Here is an 18,804-nt window from a genome sequence, read left to right on the forward strand (position 1 = left end):
TTGTGTAGATGCACAGACACATACACTTGCAGGGAAATCGACTCAGACCATTCCAAACACAGTTTCCTCCCTAAACGTAGCGCTGGGTGCCTGGGTGAGAAACCGAACGAACGCACCAGGAGGTTGGGTGAGCCTTGTGTCCCAGTCCCTCCCACAGGACTCCTGCTGGTAAACCTAGGTTCCGGAGAGAAGCATCCCCTGGAGGACGGGATGAAAGCACGGGGGAGTGGTTTGTTTGTGCTGTCAACAGTCATGAGACATACGCTAGGTAAACCAGGAGATCCTTTTTTTTTTTTTTTTTTTTTTTTTTTGAGAGAGAGAGAGAGAGAGAGAGAGAGAGAGAGAGAGAGAGAGAGAGAATTTGGACGGAAGCACACTGTGCCCTGAGAGAGAGAGAGAGAGAGAGAGAGAGAGAGAGAGAGAGAGAGAGAGAGAGAGAGAGAGAATTTGGACGGAAGCACACCGTGCCCTGTTTTGACTTATCACAATTTGGAAATCCCCCAGTTGGACCCACGCCCATGTCGTGGTGTGTTGATTCCTCTCGCTGGGATATTCCACCTGAGGTGAGAGCAGTTGGAGCCATTCATTGTCTAGGGTTCTAAAAGGATAAGCGGGGCCTGTGTGGGATCGAACAGATGTTCCCTCCCCCATCTGCAGAGCTAAATTTATTTCTCCTCTGGCCCATGGGGGTGCACTGTTCGTCCCGCCATGAAGGAGAATACCTATTTTCTCAGGATCCTCCTAGAGATGTAAATACCAGCTGTCCGCAGAAGGACGGAGGAGGGGACCGGAAGCTGGCCATGGTGACGGCACAGTATTACCAGCCCCAAAAGGGTGGGTGAAGAGCTGGACACGGGCTGCAGGGAGCCATGTGCAGGAACCTCTGTTGTGAGGCTGAGTTTTTGTGTTCTTCACAGCCCATTGTCTCCGTGGGGTCCACGCAGCTCCGAGTCATTGCCTTGAGCGGTGGAGGGTAGGGGGATCCTAAAAGGGCCAGCATCCCCACCTGCCATCCCCACCATCGTTGGTCCTGAAGGCTCTCGAGCCGGGAGAGCCCCATAAGAAATTACAGACCCCACAAGAGGGGCCCTGTGCCCGCTGTCCAGCCACACATACACACACACACACACCACCAGCGCCTCCGGAAAGGACTGACAGCCCCGAGAGTCCAGTCCGACTCGCAAACCAGGTCTTTTGGTCCCTGACCCCAGTCCGCTCCAATCTTCCCAGATCCCCTGCTTATCTGTGAACCTTTCCTTCAAATCTTACAACAACAACAAAAAAGCCCACAAAGGCCTGGGAACTAAAACGATTCTCTTTAGAGGCACTGGAAACACGACACCCAGAAATGTCTCCCCCAAAGAGCACCGCACGCTGATTGGTGATGACGGAGCAGCTCCCTTAGTGAAACCTGACCACGCGGGCCCGAGGCAGAGTCCCAGTTATGCCCTCAGATCTCACGTCGTCCTCTCCGCTTTCTAGACGGTCCCTCAGGGGCGGGGAGAGGAATTATTGGCCCTTTTCGCCAAGTGTTTTGTCTAAAAATAACCTCACTGTAACGTTCACCGAGACCCGCACAGACTTCTGGAAGCACTTTCTTACTGTTTTTACAAGGCCTCTCCTCCTCTCTCCACCCCACCCGTGTCCCATGTGAGAGCCCCCATGTGATTTACCTTAAACCTCTTTTATAGCTTTTGATCCTCGTTTGGAACCCAGAAGCTCTGTTGGACCTCGGCACCGTCTGCGTTTAACACGTTCTATTTCTCTCCAGGACATAGGTGTGCTGGGAAATCTGTGTAGGGAACGGTGTTATGAGGCCTCACACTAACCTACATTACTCTCGTATCTCCCCCCATCAGGGAATAAAGATGGAGGAAGCTATGACCTGCACAGGTATGCACCCTTTTTTATTCTCCCCCCAATAACTGCATGGCCCAGCCATTCCGACTAATTTCCGTTTCTCACCTCATCGCACAGCACCTCGCTGGGGTGCGTGCTTTTCCTAACGGCGCTGGCCACCGCCTCGGGCCATGGGTTCCAGATCTGTCCTTCCGTTTTGACATCAGCTCGCTGTCACCACGGGATGTCCCAGAGCACACTCCGGTGCTCGTGTGCTTGTTGAATGATGCTTGTCGGCGTGGGAGGGCATGAAGCGGGGGCCTGGGGAGAGGGGGGGAGCATGAGGTTCCCGTGGTGCTGACACATGGATTTCCTGGAGAGGCTTCATGGAAACTGGTTATTAGAGACCTTTATGAAGTAGAACTTCGAGAGCACAGAAAGAGTGATGGATTTTATATATATATATCTTTTAATTTATTTTTTTACGGAAGGGAGAGGGAGAGAGAGCCAGAAACATCGCTGAGAGAGAAACACTGATCAGCTGCCTCCCGCACAACCCCCACTGGGGATGTGCTTGCAACCAAGGTACATGCCCTTGACCGGAACCAAACCTGGGACCCTTCAGGCCGACGCTCTATCCACTGAGCCAAACCAGTTTCGGCAAGAATGATGGATTTGAAGAGCATTCTAAAGCGGCAGCGGGAGGGGTTACTTGTTAGCAGTTCCTGATGAGGTTGCTGGTGAAAACCAGCAGGGATGTGACTCACAAGGCTCTGAGGGCGCTGGTGGTTGAAGAACAGGTGCTGGGGTTGGGGACAGGGAGCCAGGAGTCAGGCATGCAGGGAGGTGTCCACGTAGCTCGCAGGCAATGCTGCTCGACACGCCAACTCCCTAACAGGCCTCGGCCCAGTGATCCTGTCCCCCTCCAGCCCCACCAGCCCTCCTGCCTCCTCATGCTCCAGACCAGGGGCCCAGCTGCCTGGTGGCCATGCTCCTTGGTCACCCGGCATGTCAGCCCGTGCCCGTTTTCCACTCCAAGCACAGACCTCAGGCGGGTTTGTCAGAAATAGGCCGGGTAGGGCAGGATGGTCTGTCCTTCCCACCTCTGCTTTGGGGCAAGCAGGCACCCATGTGTCAGCACCCTCGATAGTGAATCCTCTGGGGAGGGAAACTTCCGTCAGAGGCACGTGGACTTCAGAAACTAAAGAACGTCAGTGTTTCAGGGCTCCCTGTCCACATCCCGCCCCTCCTTTTAGAGGGCTGCTCAGGTGGGACCAGAAGCGAACTGGGAGGAACAGTGGTGGGAAGATGTGAGCAGAGGAAACAGGGGAAGCTGGGCTTCTGAGGCTGCTGAATAACGTTTCTGTATCTCTTCTTTTTCTCCCCTCCTCTCTGTCGTCTCTCCTGTCCTCCATCTGCCCCCGCCCCGCCCCGTATCACCCGTAGCCCACGTAGGACCGAGCAGAAGAACCCCCTCCTAAGCTGGTCTCACCCGGGATACGGGCTGACGAGGTAATATCCGCTACGCCTGCACTGCTTCCGGGGGCTCATAATGACCCCTCCGAAGTGTGACCTGTTCCATGGCCCCAAGGCTGGATATTGTCTTTATGGTTATTTTGCTGTGCACCCAGATTTCACAGCCAAGGGGTTTTCGGTGTGGCCTTTTGTGTCTCTCGCGGGAGAGGCAAAGGATAGGACAGGTTATTAGGACACAGGCTGGTCAGAGCTGGGTCAGCGTTCTTCTCCATTTCATCTTCCCTGGAGATGAAAGTGCTGACCTGCTCTCCAGCTGGGGCTCTCCCTTCCCTCATCCCTAAACGAGGCCAACTCCGTCATTTCGGAGGTTGGCGGGCACGGCTTTGAAAGCCTTAGTCAACGGAGCCCCCCCTCTGGTCTTGTGCCACCGAAAGCGTGTGTGCAGGGTGAAGACCTGTTGCTTGTTTCTCTCCTCAATCCCTTACCAAAGGCCAGATCTAAGGACACTGTCTAACGCAGAGTGCCTGCGTTTTCATAAGATAAGCCACCATTCCGTCACTGGTGAGGCAAGTCAGCTTTCCATGGCTGCCTTGCTGCAGGCAGGAAATCATGGGACAGGGTTCCTGAGGGCATTCGCCTGTCACACCTGGGCACTCGCTGGACACCCAAATGCTGAGTTGGAGGTGGCTTCCCCCGCTCACTGTATCCTGTGGGGATTGAAGGGGCGCAAATGCAGAAGCAGCCACCGTGTGAGTGTGTGGAGTCTCCAGGTGGGTTTACCAGCACGCCACTCTCCAGCCAAGGCACTGCTCAGGGGTTCAGAAGCCTTGGCTCTTTTTAAAAAAAAAAAAAAATCTTTATTGTTGTACTACATATGTCCCCTTCGCCCGCCTCATTGATCCCTTTTAACCCAGCCCACCCCCACCCCAGGCCTTCACCACCCTATTGTCTGTGTCTATACTTATGCATACAAGGTCTTTGGTTGATCTCTTTCACACCACCCACTCACCCCCACCTCCCCTCTGCGATTCCACAGTCTGTTCCATGCTTCTGTGTCTCTGGATCTATTTTGTCCATCAGTTTGTTTTGTTTATTTGATTCCACCTTTGAGTGAGATCATGTGATCCTTGTCTTTCTCTGACTGGCTTATTTTGCTTAGCATGATACTCTCCAGGTCCCTCCATGCTGTCTCAAAAGGTAAGAGATCTTTCTTTATCGCTGCTGCATAATATTCCATGGTGTAGATGTACCACAGCTTTTTTATCCATTCATCTACTGATGGGCACTTGGGCTGTTTCCAGATCTTAGCTATTGTAAATTGTGCTGCTATGAACATAGGGGTGCAAACATTCTTTCTGATTGGTGTTTCTGATTTCTTAGGATATGTTCCTAGAAGTGGGATCACTGAGTCAAATGGCAGTTCCATATTTAATTTTTTGAGGAAACACCATACTGATTTCTATGATTGCTGCACCAGTCTGCATTCCAACCAGCAGTGTACGAGGGTTCCCTTTCCTGCACATCCTCGCCAGCACTTGTCATTTGTAGATTCATTGATGGTAGCCATTCTGACAAGTGTGAGGTGATTCCTCATTGTCATTTGAATTTGCATCTCTCTGATGACCAGTGACTTTGAGCATGTTTTTATGTCTCTTGGTGAGAAGTACCCTTTGGAGAAATTTTCATTTAGGTCATTTGCTCTCTTTTTTTTTTTTTTTAATTGGATTATCTTCCTTTTGTTTAGTTGTATGAGTTCCTTATATATTTTGAATGTAATCCTTTATCAGATGTATCATTGCCAAATATGTTCTTCCTGACAGTGGGCTTCCTTTTTATTTTTGAAAAATGGTTTCTTTTGCTGTGCAGAAGGCTTTTATTTTTATGTAGTACCATTTGTTTATTTTCCCCTTAGTATTTTTTGCTCTAGAAGTATCTGCAAACATATTGCTATGAGAGATAGATTTTGCTGCCTATGGTTTCTTCTAGGATTTTTATGGTTTCACGACTTATATTAAATTTTTTCGTGTGTGTGTGTAAGGTGGTGGTCTAGTTTCATTTTTTGCATGTATTTGTCTAATTTTCCCACCACAATTTATTGAAGAGACTGTCTTGACTACATTGTATGCTCTTGCCTCCTTTGTCAACTATTAATTGAGCATAATGGCTTGGGTCAATTTCTGGGTTCTCTGTTCTGTTCCATTGGTCTATATGCCTGGTCTTGTGACAGTACCAGGTGGTTTTGATTATAGTATAACTTAATACCTGGTATTGTGATCCCTCCAATTTTGTTGTTCTTTCTCAAGATTACTTTGGCTTTTCAGGGTCTTTTTTGGTTCCATATAATTTTTGGAGTATTTGTTCTAAATCTGTGAAATATACTCCTGTTGATTTAATAGGGATTGCGTTGAATCTATATACTGCTTTGGATAGTATGGGCATCTTAATTGTTAACTCTCCAATCCACGAATACAGTTTATTCTTCCACTTGTTTATATCTTCCTCTCTTTTTTCATAGTCCTATAGTTTTCTGAGTACAAATTTTTTACCTCCTTCATTAAGTTTATTCCTAAGTATCTTAATTTTGTTGTTGTTGTACTGTTAAGTGAGACTGTCTAGTTTCTCTGAGAATTCATTATTGTTGTATAAAAATGCTATTGATTCGGGGTGTTAATTTTGTATCCTGCTACATTTCCATTTCATTTATCAAATCTAATAGTTTCTTTGTGTGTGTTTTTTTTTGTTTTTTTGTTTTGTTTTTTTGTGTGTTTTTTTTTGGTGGAGTCTCTAGGGTCTCTAGGGTTTTCTATGTACAATATCATGTCATCTGCAAATAATGAGTTTTGCTTCCTCCTTTCCAATTTGGGTGCCTTTTATGTTTTCTTCTTGTCTGATGTGGCTAGGACTCCCAGTACCATGTTGAATAAGATTGGTGAAAGCAGACCTCCCTGTCTTGTTGCTGTTCTTAGGGGAAATGATTTTAGTTTTTTCCCATTGAGTATGATGCTGGCTACAGGTTTGTCGTGTGTGGTCTTTATCCTGTTGAGGTCTAATTTTTTTCGCCCACCTTGCTGAGTGTTTTTTATCAAAAAAAGGTGTTAGATTTTGTCTAATGCTTTTTTTGTGTGTCTATTGATATGATCATGAGATTTTTTAATTCAACAAAAATTTATTTCAATATACTTCTTTAAAAAAGTGAAATAAATGTAACAGCAATAGAAAGGAAAAAGTAAATCCATTTCAAAGAAATAAAAAACCAACATTTGTAATATTCCTTGAAAAAGCATCATGTGGTGATAGATTTTGGTCATTCTTGTCCCAGTTCACCTCGCTAGACCCAGCCCAGGAAATGGGAAGAGACCCAGGACTGTCTGAGACAGCTCACCCCTCTGGCTGAATAAGGGTTGCAAATGAAAGCTGTATGTTGACCCACATAATCGTTTTATAGTTTATAAAATGAACAAGCCTTACAAACTGGGCTTGTGCAATTCTCCTTTTCATCTGTTTAATGCTGATGGGAGGCGGGTGTGGGGATTTTAAGGTAGCCTCGGCCCTCAGGCTTCACACATGAAGGACTGTGGGCCGAGATGTGGAGGTTTAAAGGAGAAAAACCAGAAGTCTCAGAAGCCAGGATTACCTTCCCTCAGCTCTAGGATCATGTGATTTTTGTCTTTCAATTTGTTGTTGAGATGTGTCACATTTATTGACTTGTGAATATTGTACCAGCCTTGAACCCCTCAAATCCCACTTGGTCATAGTGTATGATGGCTTTAATATATTGCTGGGTCCTATTTGCTAATATTTTCGTTGAGGATTTTAGCATCTATGTTCATCAGGGATATTGGCCTGTGGTTCTCTTTCTTTGTAGTGTCTTTATCTGGTTTTGGAATTAGGACAATGCTGGCCTCAAAAAGAGGTTGGAAGTGTTCCTTTCTCTTGGATTTTTGGAATAGTTTGAAGAGGATATTTGTTCCATAAGCCTTGGTTCTTTAAGAAAACTAATTAGGCCGAAACCAGTTTGGCTCAGTGGATAGAGCGTCGGCCTGCGGACTGAAAGGTCCCGGGTTTGATTCCGGTCAAGGGCATGTACCTTGGTTGCGGGCACATCCCCAGTAGGGGTTGTGCAGGAGGCAGCTGATCGATATTGCTCTCTGTCTCTCTCCCTTCCTCTCTGTAAAAAAGCAATAAAATATATATTTTTAAAAAACCTAATTAGGATGCATTGTTAAGCATGAAATATCATTACAAAAGCCTTTGAGAAATATGACAAGCAGCCCTGAAGAATTTAAAATTTGAAAATTCAAGTGTACTTTAGAAAATTTCTCTTGTACAAGATGGACTACATAAGAGTTTTTAAACTACCTTCCGTTGTACGGATTTTAAAAAACAAATCCTTGGACTTATTTAAAAGCAAGTCTGTTTCCTATTCATCTTTAGTGTTTTTTGCTGCGGTCTATGTGTGTGAGGCAGGAGTAGCTGAAAGGGTTTTACTTACACTGGTCATTTTGTTGGTAGGACACAGCTCAGCAAGTGGCCCCAAAATAATTTTTGACTTGAGTTGAAAACAAAATTTCAGGAAATAATTTTTTACTTGAGTTGAAAACAGCAATTTCTATGTTGCAAAATAGTGTAAGATCGACAGGGACTGGGTGTTTTTTTCCCCCCATCGCCTGTGAGAGCTGCTGCTGCTGCCCTCTGGTGTCCAACACGAGCTCCTGGCGCCGTGGTGTGGCTCCGGCGGTCACATACGGTGTGTGGTTGTGGGGCAGACGGACAGGTCTGGCAGCCTAAGGCCGCTCCCTGGCCCTCTGTGCAGGCCAGCAGGCCACAGCATGCTTCCCCCTCGACAACCATGCTCCTGTCCTCTTGCTTTTGCTTCTTTGATTCATCTTCCCCTATAGCAGTGGTCGGCAAACCGCGGCTCGCGAGCCACATGCGGCTCTTAAGCCCCTTGAGTGACTCTTTCACAAAATTAAATTAATAGCACATACCTAATTAAATTAATAACAATGTACCTACCTATATAGTTTAAGTTTAAGATATTTGGCTCTCAAAAGAAATTTCAGTCGTTGTACTGTTGATATTTGGCTCTATTGACTAATGTTGCCGACCACTGCCCTATAGCAACTGCCCAGGCCTAGCAGATGGATGTGGATGACATAACTGTGCGTTAGAGGCTGTATCACCCTGTGGTTAGAGCACATTGGCTCAATGGATAGTTTCGACCTGTGGACTGAAGGGTCATAGGTCCGATTCCAGTCAAGAGCACGTACCTTGGTTTCGGGCACATCCCCGGTAGAGGGTGTGCAAGAGGCACCTGATTGATGTTTCTAACTCTCTCCCTTCCTCTCTGTAAAAAAAATAAAACAAGGGAAGGGGCAGACAAGACAGATGCAACTTCCATGTACCTATCTGCTGGAGCCAGACTGGGCTCAAACCCCAGCCTTGCTGGTAAGAAGCTGAGACCAGAGTCGAGCATGTACCAAACCCTATCAGCGATGGGCATTAGTAAGGTGTACTATGGGATGTACAACACTTAAATGAAGAAGAGTGTATGAAAGGGAATAGTGCCCTTCTCATTTCAGAGTATGCTACCATATTTTATAAGAAGCACAAAAAGAGAAATCATGCATCATTACCACCACCGTCTCCATCATCACTCATTGGCAGCCAGATGCCCGCACACAAACCCATTGTCTGCCACCACCACCACCCACCCCAAGCCTCCGATCACGGCCCTGCCCCACGTTGCCATGGCGAAGCTTCCCTGGCGGGCCTCGAGCTCCCATCTCTGTGCTCCATTGACTTTAAGCCGCCTTGCTGGCACTCCTGGGTTTTCTGTGTGAGGTGCTTGACCAAGAGGTGGGTCAGGGTCTGGGGTTAGGGGCTGGAAGTGAAGTCAGCCTCCCAAGGCGATGAGGGTACTCGGGGTCCGAGCTGTTAGGATGTGGGCCAGGGTCTGGCGTCCGTGGGCACTTTGCACACTGCACAGAAGTGTGCCAGGAGGGACAGGTAGGCACGGAAATGTAGCAGGAGCTCTGCTGGACAAGCCATGCCAGCTGGTGGGTAAGTCTGTCTTCACACCCCATGGCCACCCCCTCAGGAGCAGGGCCCAGCCAAGCTCCCCATCCAAGCTCCAAGATAATGTTCATGACGTCATGATACGGAGTCTCCGTTCAAGAACAAAGGGTATCTACTTGATCCTGTCCTTCTGGGCTTTCAGGGGGTTTCTGAAGTGTTTTCTTGCCTGTGTTGCCTGGTTCTTAAGTTTATTCATAAGCACTTGACTTTCTTGGTTGCTATTGTAAATAGGGATTTCCTTCATCATGAAAACCTCTATCAGATTATTTGTATTTTCTGATTTATTTTTAGTCCATTTGACCTGTCTTGGATTGAGTATCTGCTATTATGTTTCTCTGCATTTTTCATTTTGTCTTCTATAGATAGCTTCTTTATAAAGCTCGCTGCCCTTTTAACCCCCTTAGGAACTTAATAGAGTTAGTCTTCTGGTCCTGTTGGTTGCCTTTGAACTTATACCTAATCATTGACCCTAGCCCCTATTTCATATTTAATCTTTTATTATCCTTTTTTCTTTGGTCAGTTTTTTTTTTTCTATATAAACCTTTTGTTATTAATTTCAGACAGAGAGGAAGGGAAAGGGATAGAAACATGGATGAGACACATCTATTAGCTGCCTCCTGCATGCCCCCTACTGGCGATTGAGCCGGCAACCTGGGCATGTGCCCTGACTGGGAATTGAACCAGGAACCTCTTGGTTTGCTCAACCCACTGAACCACACCAGCTGGGCTTAATCTAAACCTTTTATTTTATAATCCCAAAACTTGAATTAAGAAACTGGACCCCAAATTTGCTGACTAGCATCCAAGTTTTTTCTATCTTTGGTCAGTTTTTAACAGTGTTCTTTTGACCCCCAACTGTTACTTGAACTCTACCCTGAATTAGCTCAGTCTCTTTCCACTTTTCTTTCTTTCTCATTTCTAGTTGCACTTTGTCATATAAAATGTTTTTTCTCACTCCTACCTTTGCTTTACCCCCCGACCTGATAAACACAGGGTGGGGCAAAAGTAGCTTTACTGTTGTAAGTACTCAAAGCAGAGTTTTGGTTTTATTTTAAATCTTTATTGTTGAAAGTATTACATATGTCCCCTTTTTCTTTTATAATGGAAGTTGCATCGGTCTTGTCTGCCCCTTCCCTTGTTTTATTTTATTTTTTTAATATATTCTTATTTTTTTACAGAGAGGAAGGAGGAGAGAGTTAGAAACATCGATCAGCTGCCTCCTGCACACTCACTACTGGGGATGTGCCCGAAACCAAGGTACATGACCTTGACTGGAATCAGACCTGTGACCCTTACTCCACAGGCCGAAACGCTATCCGAGCCAAATCAGTTAGGGCCACATGTCCCCTTTGTCCATTAGCCCGCCCCTGCCCTTCACCAATCTATTGTCTGTGTCCGTGGGTTATGCATATACACATACAAGTTAATTGGTTGATCTCTTCCCATCTTGCCCTGCCTTCCCTCTGAGGTTTGACAGTCGGTTTGGTGCTTCTGCCTCTAGATCTATTTTTGTTCGTCGGTGTATGTTGTTTGTTAGATTCCACATGTGTAAGATCGTGTGACATGTCTTTCTCTGACTGGCTTATTTTGCTTAGCATAATGCTCTCCAGGACAATCCATGCTGTTGCAAATGGTAATATTTCTTGCCTCTCACCCAGCAACCTACAGCTGTGTAGTGTTCAGTTGTATAGATGTACCACAGTTTAATCCACTCACCAGCTGATGGGCACTTAGGCTCTTCCCAAATTATAAATTGTGCTGCTATGCTCTTCCCAAATTATAAATTGTGCTGCTATGAATATAGGTGAGCATATATCCTTTCTGATTGGTGTTTCTGAGCTCTTCGGATATATTCCTAGAAGTGGGATCACTGGGTCAAATGGGAGTTCCATTTTGGGGAGATTTCCATGCTGTTTTCCACAGAGGCTGCACCCGTCTGCAGTTTATTCTTATTTATTGTATTTTCCATATGAACAACTCTAAACCTACTTTTGCCTGCCCCTTATATTAAATGCTCACCACCAATCCTTTTGCTGAGGTTTCCCCAGTGATTTTTTTTTTTTTTTGGTTGAATGAAACTCATGTGCTAGAAGACTATTCGAAAAGAGCTGTCATGCACAGAATCCTGTGAATGCTTACATTTTTTTAAAACTGTTTTTCTAGAGCCTGATACTTTAGGAGAGCTCGTCTGGACATAGCAGCCTTGGCTCATACTGATTTGATTGAAGGTGGCTTTCACGTGCTCAGATGCTTGACTGCATCATATGCTTGGCAGTGTTATGTTGCAGATTTCTTCACTTTTTGGGCATTTTCGTAAAAGGATGGATTCCTTACTTCTGTTATAATTCTGTGTAAATGTAGGCTGCTTTTACTATTTTCATGGGTTTGAAATATTTACAATTCCTAATGTAAAAGGATCTTTTTATGGCCGTGTACTCATGTATACTTTTTCAATTTTTTATTATTTGGGGATGGGAATTTTAAGGCCTGAAATTTCCCTTCTTTTTCATTTTCCTTTATGATCTGGTTTCCAAAGGGTGTATCTCTCTTCCTCCGTATCCTTTTCTCCCAAAAGCAATGCCTCTCACCCAGCCACCTTGATGCACGCACACTGAAGTCCCTTCCTTGGGTCACCTCTGATGTACCAGGACACTACCATATTTCATACCTCAGGTTGGCATTCTTTCCAGTAATGGTTTCAGATCAATTATTGGCTCCATCCTCACATCCATACTGTTTTCTAGGGTTTGTGCCCAAAATGTGTCATCCAGCTCTGCTGAGATTTGGTATTAACATTTGTTTTACTTACAGGTGATATGAAGGTTATATAATTTTCTGTCTTCTCACTAAACTGAGATTCGGGGTTTTGCTTCTTTTTCCTGCCGATCTGTATTGCTAGCTACTGCATTAATCGAGGCCACCTCTTTAGAACAGTACTTGGGCACAACTGGAGAAAAGATGGCTTTTTCTCACGACTGCGGTCATCTTAGTGATGCAGAAAGATCTGAGAGACAAAATGGGGCACATTCTCTGCATACTGTGAAAAACACTAAGAGGCTGATTTATGATAGGATTTTCAGGGCAAAACACACACGAAAAGATTTAAGTATTTGATTTGGAGAGTTTAGTTGCATTCAATTTGGATTTTAAACAAAGTATCAGGGTATAGAAAATAAAAGTATCTTCCTAAGCTCTGCCTAATACTTTTAAAACCCACCATTTACCCAGAAACCCCAGAAGAAGTAAAGGTTTTATCACACAAGCTTTCCCATGTTTGACAGATGAGGGAACCAGAACCCAGAGACTTACAGGATTTCGTGGTTACACAGTTAGCTTGAGTAGAGCCAGGGGTAAAACACTGGGCCTCTAACTTTGCCTGGTCAGAGCAGTTATCACTTGTTTGATCATCTTCCCAATTTTGCAACCTAAGGCAACTCCTTGATAATAAATTACTAGGGTGAAATGCTTTTTAGTGTTATACTTCAAATTGATTTGCTCTGTAAAAACAATGTCAGTTGCTTGTCTAAAAGTAGGTATCTTTTCTCCACTAATGACCTATCTTCATCTCTCCCCACAGAGGCCAGTTATGGGATGGATGGGAAGGTTAACCTTCCCAGTCCCACTGCAGACATCGGCAGGCAAGGCCTGGAGGACTTATTCAGCATAAAGGAAAGCAACTATGAGGACAGACAGAACTACAGACTTAGTCTGGCTGACCGGACTAATGACTTGGAGGACGTAGATAGAGTATTTGCACTGCTGAACAGTCACCACGAGCCAAATAGAACAAGTAAGATTACAACTGCTTGACGTGATGGGCTCCTGGCCGTGTCTGCCGAGCCCTCTGTGCCGGCGGAGATGGCCTCTGCTGAGTCAGATGAAGACCCAGGCCCTATGGCTGAGGAAGCCTCTCCTTTGACATTGCCAGCCAACCTTCAAACCCTGCATTTGAACCGACCAACATTCAGTCCGGAGAGTAGACTTGAATGGAATAACGACATTCCAGAAGTTAGTCGTTTGAATTTTGAACACTGGAAAAATCATAAAACTGACCAATGGATGGAGCATGAAGAGATGAGTTGTCTTGAACTTGACCTCAGTGGTGGTGACATGCCAGAGCTGGAGCCCATCAGCAGGCACCAGAAAGGCCTTCCCCAGGAGGGTGGTCCAGGAGATGATCCCAAAGGTCAGCTGTATCTTCCTGTGCGTTCTGACCCAGAGTCCACTCCTCAGACGATCCAAGTGCCCACCTTGGAGCAGCCTAGTAATGCCAGCGGCATGGTGAGCATGTCTAACGAGGTGGAGAAAGGTCACAGAAGGGAGACTGATTAGACAAAATTGTTACCTTACCCTAAACACAGTATTAACTTTTTATCAGTAAACTAATCAAGACAACCAAACTTCCAAGCTACCCTAGGGTACCTACCAGCCGGTGCGCATGCAAGCGGACGCACAAGGAACCAGTGCTGTCAGGCACTGTGTGCCAAGGTGAGAAGGAAAGGTAATTTGTGGAGTTTTGTTGGTTTAGTGGATTCTCAAACAGTATTAACTTTTGAAAGTTGTAGAGACATGCATCTACAAATGCTATCCAACCAAGATGGCTAGAATTGTGCCTTCCTGCATTTCTGAAACTGGATGTCCTCGGTGAAACTTTCAGCACACTTTCCACTGCCTGCATCATGTGGTTCAGATTCATTTTTAACCACTGGAATTTTTCAAGGCCATCACTCTCACTTAGGTCAATGATTTTGCACTTTGAGATCTAAATGCCATGTCTGTTTGACTAGTTGTTGTTTTAACTGGCTTGTCAGTCTCACTGCTTGCTCTCAGTGTGACAAATTAAAATAGACACTCCCCCACCACCACCAAGGATGACACAGTGTGGATCCCATATTGTTTAACATACGCTTTTGCCAGAAAATATTGCATGTGGTTTCCCTTGACTTGCTAAAATTGATTAGCAAAAAAGCATGGCTAATGATGTTAGCAGCAAAAATAAATAAGCAAAACAAAGCTCTCTCTGTGCCTAGCCTCAAAGTGTTCATCATATACTTAAGATAGCTAAATTTTTATTTTCAACAGGATAAAAGGACTGAAGATTCTCTCCCCACCCCACTTTTGTTTTGTTTTCTTGGCCTGCCTAGTAAGCTTAAGGGTTGAGAAAATATATTTTGTTTTGAATTTATATAAGGAATTTTTCCAATCAAACACTCATGAATGTTTCATAATGTAAACACCTGTATGATTAAGACCTTCACCAAGTTCTGATTTTTAAAGGCATAGTTCAAAATGTGTTCTTGAAAACATTCTTGTTGTGTATTAGGTTTTTAAATACCAGCAAAAGGATTACCTCATTGAAAGTTACCAGTAATCTAATCAACTTCCCAGTAATAGCTTAACAGTAATTTTCCTTTTTCAAATAAAGAAAACATAATTTACCTATGTGTTTTACTTAAGTGTTTAAGGTAAACTCTTTTTAAAGATAATTTACAATGGTATAGCTGAATCTTCGATAACTTTAAGTCCTTATTGTAGACTCTGTACATATGTTAAAATTCACTAGCTCTTTATCAGATGTGTGTGCCACCGGCTGAATGACAGGAAACATATTTATGGTCATGAATGATATGCTTTGTAAAAAGGCTTCAAGTTATTAAGAAGCATACTGTGTTTTCTTTTTTAAATCTTGTGTAATATTCTGTAATACTTTTATAGAACAATTCTGGCTTCAGGAAAGTCTAGAAGCATTATTTCTTGAAATAAAAGGTGTTTAAACTTTACCTGTTTCAGAGAAATGAACTTGACCAAGTTCTTGAGGTACACCCCTGAGTCCTGATCTCAATTTACATGTTTGAATAGTAGCCATAGCAGTAAAACTGACCGAAAGTCCGTGTGTTACAGAACATTCTCAGATCAGAGATCACAGCGTAGATTTGTCTCATTGCTATCAGGTTCTTTGGGGACCATGGACTTTGGGGAGACCTAACGACCCTCCAAAACCGAATTTTCTGAATGACAGAGTCCATGCTCTTCCTGCTGCTCCAGATTTCCTGAGGCCCTTTCCCCCTCAGGAAGAGCCGCCACCGATTCATGTCCAGAAATCAAAACTCTCTGGTAGTAAAAGGGGGGGAAACAAAGGACTGTGGGCGCTGCCAGTTCAGTCCTCGGCTAACTGAAGAAGCCCTCTGTATTGTTAGGGCTGCCATGATAGAGCACCACAGACTGGCTGCCTTAAACAACAGAAACGTATTTGCTCACCGTTCTGGAGGCTGGAAGCGAGACCTGTCGGCGGGGCTGGTTTCTCCCGAGGCCTCTCTCCTTGGCTTGCAGATGGGCCACCTTCTCCCTGTGTCCGCGCATGGCCTTTTCTCTGCTCGTGCACCTCCTCTCTCGCACCCGTCATGTAGGGTAGGGCCCACCCTGATGGCCTCATTTAACCTTAGATACATCACATTGGAGATTAGGACTTCCGTATGTGCATTTAGAGAAGGCCCAATGCAATCCACAGCCCCACCGTTTCATCAAGAGTCCCAGGTAATGGTGTCATCCAAAGGCACATCATAGTGCCCTCTTCCTGTTCCTTTCCTGTAAAATGTGGCTAGGCCAAAGGTTACTCTCCTGGAGAAAACTATGTTTTAGTTCAATTCGATAACTGCCGTGGGCCAACTGTGTAAAGGGCCCTTAGAGATTGGCTGGCAACTGGCCTCATTGGATCTTGGAGGAGGCTGATCCCACCTGCCCATTCCATACAGACATGGAAGAGGAAGAGATCAGCAGAGGCAAAGGCCAGCCCCTCCCCACTTTCTCAACACACAGGTTCATGCACATTCTCTCTCCCCCTCTTTCTCTCACACACATACCAGATTAGGGAAGAAAGGCCATTAGGGAGACCCCATTTGATTAGGAGTAATAGAACAATGACCATGAAATCAGACCTACCTTCATGGCAAACTAATTTTCACTATCTGTGTGAGCTTGGAAAAGTCACATAACCTCTTGAAAACAGCTTCCTCAATTGTAAAACAGGAGGTTTGTTTTAAAATAGAAAATGCAGAGCATACCGTATTTCCCGGCGTATAAGACGACCTCCCTAATTTTACAGTTAAAACATAGGTTTAGGCCTATATTCGCTGTATAAGACTACCCCCCACTTCCGAGGCAACACCAGTTCTTTTTTTTAATAGACCGCCTCTCTGACTCTGGCCAATCTAAGCAGGCTTTTTTTCGTTTCAAAGGTCGTCTTATACGCCGGAAAATACGGTATGTGCTTTCTTTGCACAAAATGTGCCTAGGGAAGACAAAGTGTCTTCACATTAGCAGCCATTAAGCCAGAGCATCCATGCCCTTGGAGTGTCAGTGCCACTTCTGCCTCTGCCAGCTACTACCAACACTGCAGATCTGGTGTTGGCCTGCAGGACAGAAACCGGTCTTATCCAAACCAGAAAATGACTCTCCGAGGCTCCTCCCAGCTTTCTATAAAGAAATCACCTGTAACCACCAACGTCTGCAGGGTGTTTTAAGAACGAACGAATACTTGTCACTCCCATTCCATGCCAAACATACTTTTAAGAAGTTAAAAATAAATGCTTATTTTTCAGGACTTGCTTTAGAGCTGATAAGGCCTCAGATATAAGGTCTTCCATTTCTCACATTAGTCCAATTTTGCTTGATATTTTCAAATTTCATTTGAATCTTCAGGTGATAATCAAAATATTTTGGGGCAATTAATACCATGATGTGGTCCACTGGCCCAGTTCATTTGGGTATGAACTTACAGAAGCTGCTATGGAAGCTGCAATAACCGCCTTGACCCTTTTCCCATCTCTAGCCTCTCCCACCCCCAACACATCCCACACTCACTGCCAGGTGAGCCTGTCATTACTGTGGCTCAGATCTCAGCCTTTGACTCGGAAATCTTCAGTGATTGTTTAACATCCTCTGTTAGAAGCTTTAGCCCAAGCATGTCAAACTCAAGGGCTAACACGGGCCACATAAATAAGGCATGTGCCCCTACAGAAATCCCACCCATTCTTCAATCCCATGTTATTTGAAGTTTTGCTTTTCCTTCCCATGTAAATTTCCTTGTTCTCCTCCAACCCTGGATATAATATCTCCTCCATTTTACACTGTCCCCCGGATAAAGAAACACCAATGTTTTATCAAGTCTGGGGCCAATAGTGTGAAAATAAATGGCCACATGCATAACCTTGTTCCTTCCCCCATTTCAGACCAAGAAACTTACCTAGTTCCTCTTGAAGGGCTGGCTCATTAACTTACTTGGACTCAATCCCTCTTTGCTCCGGTGCTTGAAAGGAACCAGGGACATTTGGGGAGAAATTGGATTGTCTGGCATCAGGGCAAAAACTCAGGGGTGGCTTTCTCCCAGTCAGGGGTGTTTGCAGGGGTCATTGTTCCTATGCTGAGACCCCCACCTTCGCAGAGCTGACAGGTAGCCATATCCGAGTCTCCATCAGCCTGGCCCACACTGTTCGCTCTGCTCTAGTGATTCCCTGAGACCCTATCCCGTTCAATTTGCAGCCCACTCAAGCTGTTTGCCATATGAATGGCCTGTCCTGGCTCAGGCTTCAGACTTTGCTAAAATCTTTCAAAAAAGCAGTAGCTGGCATCAGCTTACCCCATACCTATTAATCAAAGACCAAAGACCCAAGACCTAGCACTAGTACCAGCCTGCCTTACTTCACATCTGTGCCTCAGCTAGGCACTCCAAACCCAATACAAGTAGCAGCCATCTGCAGACATCTCTGTAGCTCCTGTGGGTGGCCCCAGGCAGTGGTTGACTATGAACTTCCCAGGAGACCCCAGAGCCAGTACATCTGAACATACCAACTTCAGAACATACCAGATTACAATTCTACACATCTACAAGCAACTCACTCGGGAAGGGGCAAACTTTGTGAGTACCAAAGCTCCATTGAAGCAAGACCTGCTCCAAAGGAGTGTCTCTTGCATAGCTGGTCCTCACAGCCAATTGGCCTCAAGGTCATTCCTCCCAGTGATGCCAACAGCAATCAAGGCTCAACTCTAAGACTGTGCACACAGCCCACACAGGGGTACCCCTAGAGTGCCCAACTCAGATGACTGAGGAGCTGAGCCACTGGGCCCTATAGGACACCTACTACACAAGACCATTCTACTAATTATCAGGAGACATAGCCGCTCTACCTAATGCATAGAAACAAACACAGGGAAGTACTGTAGCCAAAATGTGGAGACAAAGAAACATGTCACAACTGAAAGAACAGAAGAAATCCCCAGAAAATGATCGAAATGAAATCAAAGCAAGCAAACTAGACAAGAAAAAGGTAACAGAGTTCATCACCACCAAATCATTATTACAATATATGAAATGTTGAAGGGTATTCTAGAAGAGAAGAAGGAAAAAAAAACGAT

General features: G+C 45.0%; 1 protein-coding gene across 7 annotated transcripts in view; it reads left to right on the plus strand.

The window, feature by feature from the left end:
* SULF1 (sulfatase 1) overlaps positions 1 to 15,173 on the plus strand; it is a 170,406-nt gene extending 155,233 nt beyond the window's left edge. For 6 of the 7 annotated variants that reach the window (XM_036437100.2, XM_045581474.1, XM_045581471.1 and 3 more), the window contains 3 exons: positions 1,860 to 1,893; positions 3,286 to 3,351; positions 12,971 to 15,173. In XM_036437100.2, coding sequence (XP_036292993.1) covers positions 1,860 to 1,893; positions 3,286 to 3,351; positions 12,971 to 13,001 — 131 coding nt within the window. In that variant the 3' untranslated portion in view covers positions 13,002 to 15,173. The remainder of the gene's footprint in view (positions 1 to 1,859; positions 1,894 to 3,285; positions 3,352 to 12,970) is intronic. The other variant, XM_036437103.2, reaches the window with a different exon arrangement.
* The last annotated feature ends 3,631 nt before the right edge of the window (positions 15,174 to 18,804 follow it).

This window comes from Pipistrellus kuhlii, unplaced genomic scaffold, assembly GCF_014108245.1.
Source record: "Pipistrellus kuhlii isolate mPipKuh1 unplaced genomic scaffold, mPipKuh1.p scaffold_m20_p_14, whole genome shotgun sequence".
Taxonomy (NCBI): Eukaryota; Metazoa; Chordata; class Mammalia; order Chiroptera; family Vespertilionidae; genus Pipistrellus; species Pipistrellus kuhlii.